Genomic DNA, 7,920 nt, shown 5'->3' on the forward strand with positions numbered 1-7,920 from the left:
GTTTCTCCGGTACCGGGAACCGAACTCAGGACTTTGCGCTTGCCAGGCAGGCGCTTTTGCCGCTGAGCTAAATCCCCAGCCGAAAATTCAACATACATAAAGCAGTCCTATAACACTAATAAAGTAACAATCACGTGCAAAGCCAACTTTAAAAATTTGTGTTTATCAATGTTTCATTATTTTCCAAATTTCTTTTCAGAAAATATTTTACGTTAAAAATACTGTAACAAAATAATTACACAAAGAGTCACATGGAAGATTAGAGGACTGTGTTCAAAGCTACAAGGGCGTGACTTGGGGAAAATGCTGATACTGCAGCTAAATGACTGGGTTCTAAAAAGCCAGCCTGTCATTGAACAGTAATACTTTTTTCACGTTCTAGCCAGACCATATTTTCCCATGGTAGAGTTAGACACCCAAAAATAAGCACACCCATAACTTTTATACTTACACCAGATGCAGCAGAGAAAAATGCTTTTTACATGCACAAGTGACAGTTTTATACTCTTCCATATGGAATTGTGGAACTACAGACATAACATCAATAATAGACACATATTATAGTTTGAATTCATGAAGTGGGAATTCATGACAAAGGACAATAATTTACCAATTATGTATCAGAGGCATTTGTGAAGTCTGAAAATATTAAAATATGTATTTCTGGTATGGTGACTAGCTGTTAACACAAAAATGACGCTGAGACTCACATATAAAAGAAACATTATCAAGTAGACTTAAATAGACCTTGTGAGTAGTTAATAGCTAGTAAAGGCTTAATAAGTACCAAGAAATTTAAAATTAAAGGAGAAGATTGAAGTTTCCCTTAAGGGTGGAAAAAACACCCAGCACCACACTGATTGAACATTTTTTAAACTGCCACAGGAAAGTCACATTTATAATTTTGAAAGCTGCTGAAGACTGCTGTAGAAATGAAGACAAACAGAAAATAGCAGACAAGTAAGCACTAATTCAATGAAAGCGAGACATGCAAAGGCTAAAATACCAGGGAAAGAAAAAGATTGTAAAATAAAGTTGGTTTTTTTTTTTTATTTTCAAAAATTGGTATATAATATAATGTAACCAAGACTTGTCACTTTGATTCTTTGGAGCAAGAAATAGCTTTATTATTTCAAGAAAAAAGTACTACTTAGCCTGCTAAGAAAATTCCAAAATAATATTATTTACTATGTTTTACTTAGGCTTAAATTTAAAAGCTGTTCAAGGATGTTACAGCACATTTCAGTTGCTCTTAGTGTTTGAAGCTAAAATTACATGTTTTAATAACTTCACATTCATTTCCTACAGGGTAGAACACAGGAGAATTATTCAAAATAAATGTTAAAAATCAAAGTTATTGCAATAAAAAATTAAGAAACTAGCCATGAAAGAAAAAAATAAAAATTAAATTAATATAAAAATAATTATAACCTGGCCTGGTGGTCCACATCTATAATCCCAGTACTCAGGAGGTTGAAGCTAGAGGATTGCCCTGAGTTCGAGAACAGAGACTACATAAGTTTAAGGCCAGCCTGTACTACATAGTAAGATCCTGTTTCAGAAAACAATAATAGTAATAATTATAATAAGATGTTTTCCTGCTTTAATCTTTCATTCCTTCAATACATATTTGTGATCTATCTCAGTAAGTTTCATAAAGGCAGGGGCCAAAATGCATAACATACTATTGGTATAGTATATAAACTCAGTATCTGGTGAATTTTCTATAATAAATACATTCTGAATGAATGAGAAAGCACACACCTAAGCCTCTAGCATGACTGAAGGAAGCTATTGGGCACTGTGATCTCTAAACAATATAATCCTACATAATTTATTTTTAAAAAATTTAATGCCACCAGAATAAAGTTATTTCCAAGTATATATAGGGCAAAAGTGATTGAAAGTATGAAAGAGATAAATTTTTTTTAAAGTTTGACTAAAGAGTGTGTACCAGTATTCTTAAATGAAGGTAGGAAACAGGCAACACAAAAAGACATAAAGAAGAAGTGTAGAAGTCAGTGTAAAGGCACTGTTTAACAAAGAATCAGAGAAGGCAGATTTCAACGTTTTATAAATGATCACCTCTATTACTCTATTTTGATCTATCTTAATATACGTAAGTCAACTTTAGAAAATACTGAACTTCCATCATTTAGAAAGCATTTTGCTAAAGCTGAGAAGGGACACAAAAACAAAGTCCTCTTCTCCTATGAACCAGAATTTAGTGAGTGAGTTAGATGCAGTAGTTATCCAAACTAAAGCCTTCATTAAAATAAACCATGAGTTAACAATGTTGTTCTTAAACAGTAGGATATTCCAGGACGAAGGAAAGGCTATTAGACTACACAGGCTCCCATTCAGTGTTTTTCAACAGCAGCATAACTGCTGCCAAATTTTATTGGAACAATTCTGGGCTTCCATCTTAACTGAACCATTATTAAATAAAATTAAAGTAAAACCTTATCCCCTATGTACAGATGTAATTGAGGGAATCCCTGTCCCTAAAGGACATTTTATCACAAAACCTGAAATGACATTTCATGCCTGAAGAAGGTGGGGGTTCTTTCCAGTGTCCTCCTCTAAATAAGCTTGAAATACTCTAATTTGCCCTCCAATTTGAACATCACCATCAGAAAAGTTTTCCATGATGATGCCCAATCTATTCACTCTTCAGTTAGTACCTTCGGATCATTATTTCTGAATGTAAATTACGTAAGTAAAATTATGGGTCTGTATTTCCATATCCAAGAGCTCCCCCTAGCAGGGACTGTGTCTCATTACCTTTGCAAACTACAAATGTATATTAAGCTGATGTAAAACCAAAATAGGTCTATGGAGTAACGACTTTCTTTAAAAGACAGTCATCATTTTGTAAACCATAAAGTATATCAAATCATATTTCAAACGCACTGGAATACTGAATTTGAATACAACCTGATGCAAAAAAACCAGGAATATCTCCAAAGAATTATTTCTATATTGCCCAATCATGTAGACATACTGGGCTAAATTTAACCAATTACAATAATGGTTATAACTAAAAAATTATGCTGGTGACCTGCACAATACTTCAAATCTAGAAATAAGTATTAACTACTGTATTTAATAAAAAGAATTTAGCTTTATTTGACATAATGATCCGGAACTGGCAAATCAATTGTTCTGGCAATTCTGAGTCTGACATAAAACAGTTAAGAGAGGACTACCTGATGGGCCAAAATTTCCACAATAGCCTAACAATAAGGTAAGATTTCACAAATGCATATTTCCAAAAAGAAGAAAAATACGCAAATGGGTAAAAGAAAAAATTAAGAAAACACCATCATTACAATGGAAGCAAGCTCTGGTCTGTTATATAATGTCTTCACTAAATTTCATTTAGAGTATACTAGGAAGGTCAAACCAAAAGTTCTATACTGGCTGATAGAGACAAAAAGTCATTTTAAAATTTATGCCGGGCTTGGCAGCGCACCCCTGTAATCCCAGCACTCAGAAGGCTAAGGCGGGGGATCAGCGCAAGTTTGAGGCCAGCCTGGGTTACACAGTGAAATTAAAGGCTAGTATGAATTACATAGTGAAAACCTGTCTCAAAAAACAACAGACAGGCCTGATGGTGCACGCCTGTAATCTCAGCACTTGGGAGACAGAAGCAGGATTGTCCTGAGTTTGAAGCCAGTCTGGGCTGCATGGTGAGTTCAAAGCAAGTCTGAAATATGTAGCAAGACCCTATCTCAAAAAAGAAAAAACAACAACAAAAAAATTTGTATCTGCCTTTAAGCAGTTAACACCTTATATGTAATTCTACAATATTATTAATCTTGTCAGCAATTTCAACCTCCTCCTGCCACTAAGTCAAATTTTAAGGGTAACAATCCAAACCCCCAAACACTGGAAAATCAGGACCAAATAACCTTTCAAACACTACATTTAACTCCTGTTTCCCACTTGACCACATACAATGGTGGGTTTACAAAAAGATCAAGTGCCAAGTCTTGAACAAGATCTTGACTATATCAGAGCCAAGATTATGCAAATGTAAGAAATTTGGGATGAAGAAGAAAAAGGAGACAGAAAAGAAGAAAAATATACAAGACCAAGTTTGAAACAGATGCAAATAAACTAAAATACAGCTTTTAAGGTAAGTTGCCTCATCTGAAAGAAGAATCTTCAAGTCAGCAATCTGCTCAACATCCCCAAGCTGATTAAAATTCATGCTAAACATGCACTTAAAAACAGCACTGTTAAATTGTTGAGAAGGGTCAAGAAAACTAATATTTATTTAATACCATCCCCCCAGTCCAACAATTTAATATGGTCCTGATAATGATATTACTACTCTTTACCAGCCTGCACACAGTACTCAACTGTAACAGATCATCTATAGAAATGTAGTAAAAGTAGAAAAACATCAGAGACCACGAAGTATTCTAAAAAAGGAGATAGGCCATACAAATTGAAGTGTTCCGGTTAAAGAAAAAATATATATACATGATTCATAAAACAATGACTTGTATAAAATTATAAAAACTAAACTGAGGTTGGTGGGAAAGACAATGATAGCTGGGGCTTATTTTAAGAGAGATGGTTTGCTTTTTTTTCCTTTCTAAAATAAGAAAAGCCTTAAATTTTAAGTACTTAAAAATCTGTTCAAATGCTTTAACCTCAGGTAAAAATGTAAGGAGAGTCACATGATTAAAATCCTAAAAGCTATCTCTTCACCCTTTCCTAACAATTTTCTGATAATCAGTTAAAATAGCAACATTCGCACTAAAACACCAATTTAATATCATTTTTCTCAATTTGACAACCAGACAAGCTAAAGCGATACAGACAGCCAAAAAGCAAGAGCTCTGCAGCATGCATCGAGGTCAATGACACTTACCTGCCGCTCTCAGACCATATTACAATAGGTCATGCAACATGAAACAAACAGAAGGCAAATTACTTAAAGGTCTGTGAACCTATTATTTTTCTTTTTATTTAGAGTTAGAAAAAAATGAATTCCTGAAATAAACACATAAAGTCAATTTTAACTTTTAAATTATCTGCAAAAACTAAGTAATTTAGGTTCACACTTACCTTTTAATATTATGCCCAAAGTACTGAGCTCTGAATGGCCTTCACGAACAGATTTGTTTAAAAATACTTGTATGTGCATAGAGAGTAATAGGAACACAATCACTTTTTTCTCAACTGCCATACAATTTTTCCTAAATACTTCTAATAATAAATCTTGAAGTAATATTTTCCTTTCTGCCAAAATTTTTCATTGAGATGTTTTCACTAGAGTAGATATCAAATTAGACCATAATCTCCAATTAAGAGATATAAAATCTCTTATAAAAATTCAGACATCATATCATCATAATTTCATCTATAAAATATGACTTCCAGTTCTAGAAGGCACCAGAAATTTCACTCAAACAATTCATAGCTCAGTCATGCAAAGCAGTTAAAAAGATGGCGAAGTGAAAACATTCATTTAGTGCAAGACAGACGCAGTCTACTGCAGGCAAAGAGAAATAGATATAAAATCATCTTCTCACTTTCAAAATCAAGGAAAAAATTTGGCCCCTGTTCAAGGTCTGTGCATGTCAAAACTTTAAGAAGATTCCCCATGTTAAGGTACCTGTCAAGACAAGAATGAGAAAAGAGAAAATATCCCTTTATAAAAAAGAACATCTGAAATTTATTTAAAAAAAAAAAAAAAAAAGTAACAGGGAAAATATTCATTAGGCCATGAATTCATCCTTCGGGTTACCCAGACTGTGCTCTGGCAGACAGCAAACCGGGTTCTCAAGGTGTTGATATGTAGGACCTAGAGGTGAAATATGGTTTTTCCTCTATACAATGGCACAACTGTTGCTCTAATTCTTCTCAAAATCCTCCCAAGTTTCATTAATGGCCTTATAATGAAAAATTCTTTAAGTATTCCAATAGTGCTAGTATTCTGAAAAAGAAATTCTGATCAAGAATTATTCACATTTGATTTTGTTAATATAGCACTGAAACGTTTTTCAAAGCCAAATATTAAGCGGTTTGGCCAAAGCTCACCTTTGCATCTCCTTTTAAAATAGCAGAATATAGAACTTACTTCCTGTATGCAATTAAACAGAGTATATATCTTTAACCAAATTTGGATCATCAGTAATTTGTGAAGGTTATTTAAAGTGTTGGTTTCAGACATGCAGCACAACTGTTTTTTTTAAATTATAGGATTATAAGCAAACAGACTGTTTGGCAGAGTCACTAAAGCATACTATTAGAATGTTCATCATAAGGCTACTTGCTTCATGGACTAATGAAAGGACAGCACTGGCTACAGACTCAACATGATTTTAGCAAATGAAAAAAAAAAGAATTATACATATGATGGTGATGTTTGCCTACGATTAAGAAAAAAATCATGCAACCTTTATTTGATCCCCATGTTTAATCAACAATTACTCTGGCTGGCCTTCACCGTGGTGTGAATATAATTAATCCTTCACCTTTACCATTATGCACCAGCTGTGAAGGGCTAAAGAGACTTACTTTCAAAGTCCAAGAAAAAATGTGCTGCATTGTGGTCTATGTCCCTGGTTAGCACCTTAATGAGATTACCCATGCCAGCAAACCTAAAAATAAAAATGGCAACATCATTTAGTTCCAGTAAAAAATTTTATGCAGAGGCCTGGGATTCGGCAAAGGCTGGCTTGCTCATAATTACCAACAGGTGCACGTTTATATGCTTCTGGCAATAAAAATTTGGAACAACAAAAGCACATTTGCCTGAATTTATAGCTCCTACTCCTCATATCCACATATCAAAAAAAATTACATAAAGTAAGATGAGAAAAAAAGGTTATATTTTTACATATAACTTGCAATATTCACATTTGAGTAACAGCTACATTAATGTTGTTCCTTAAAATTGTAAAGGTATATATCCTCAATTAAAATTAACACCAAAACTAGATTTTTCAGTTAAGCAGATATAGAAACCATTATTTTTAAATTAATAGGGACACTTTCCTTCTTGCTGAATCAAATCCTACTAGGAACACAAAGAAGATAGTATTCAAACCACATTTAACCATTAGACTGAAAGAATTTATTCAATAATGATCCATTTAAAAATTACCACACAAGTCTCAATATTTCTTATATTTTCTATTTAATCAAACTTTTATTATTTAATTCTTTCACTAAATAGCAACTATACACAACTACACATGGTATGTGCCTTAAACAAGTACACAAGGAAATTACCACTAAGTTTACAGAAGAGAAAAAAGCAGTAAGGCATCAGCATAAATCTTTCCAAGAATTTGCTGTAATTCTGCGATGGGAGGTGGTGTCACAGGAACTCAGGAAACCAGGTTCAAACCTGGGAGCTGCAGTGACAACAGGGAAGGCAAACTATAATATTGAGGCTGCCCACACGTTCCCTCCCTCCACCTGCAATACTTACTCTCCAAGACTGAGCTGCCAGCATATTTATACAACAAAATATCAAAGCAGTAATATTCGTATTAATAAAGACGGCCTGTCATTCACCTCCATTATAAGAAGTCTGAAAGGAACTAACCCTGGGGGGATCTCCTGCACGGCCCATCCCTCCCCCACCTGGTCCCAGAAATGGCTTGTGTTCTTGTCAGTTTCCCAGATACATACATAAGACAATCAGTTTTGTTTACAGACTGAAGTCAGACGGATGGAACACATTTCTCATAAAATGTGAAAGGAATCTCATTTATTCACAAGTCTGATAAATGCTGAATGGTCCTCTGTGTAACAAATATCTGTTCTTAAAACATTTTCATGTTCTGAAATTGTACAATGTTTTGCATAAGTGGATTAACAGATAATTCAGTGGATTGGCTGAGGGAAGTATTTAATATTTTACTGTGATTATCTTTTTTTTTTTTTTTTTTT

The 7,920-nt window shown here is 33.8% G+C and overlaps 1 protein-coding gene across 5 annotated transcripts in view; it reads right to left on the reverse strand.

Moving 5' to 3' along the window:
• Nucleotides 1-7,920, reverse strand: part of Fam49b (family with sequence similarity 49, member B) — a 152,400-nt gene that overhangs the window by 21,957 nt on the left and 122,523 nt on the right. For 3 of the 5 annotated variants that reach the window (XM_005397991.2, XM_013521326.1, XM_013521325.1), the window contains one exon: nt 5,550-5,632. In XM_005397991.2, the coding sequence (XP_005398048.1) occupies nt 5,550-5,622 (73 nt within the window). In that variant the 5' untranslated portion in view covers nt 5,623-5,632. Of the gene's footprint in view, nt 1-5,549; nt 5,633-6,537; nt 6,621-7,920 lie in introns of those variants that run through there. The other 2 variants (XM_005397992.2, XM_005397993.2) reach the window with 2 other exon arrangements.

Source organism: Chinchilla lanigera, unplaced genomic scaffold (genome assembly GCF_000276665.1).
Source record: "Chinchilla lanigera isolate Chin_1 unplaced genomic scaffold, ChiLan1.0 scaffold00060, whole genome shotgun sequence".
Classification (NCBI taxonomy): domain Eukaryota; kingdom Metazoa; phylum Chordata; class Mammalia; order Rodentia; family Chinchillidae; genus Chinchilla; species Chinchilla lanigera.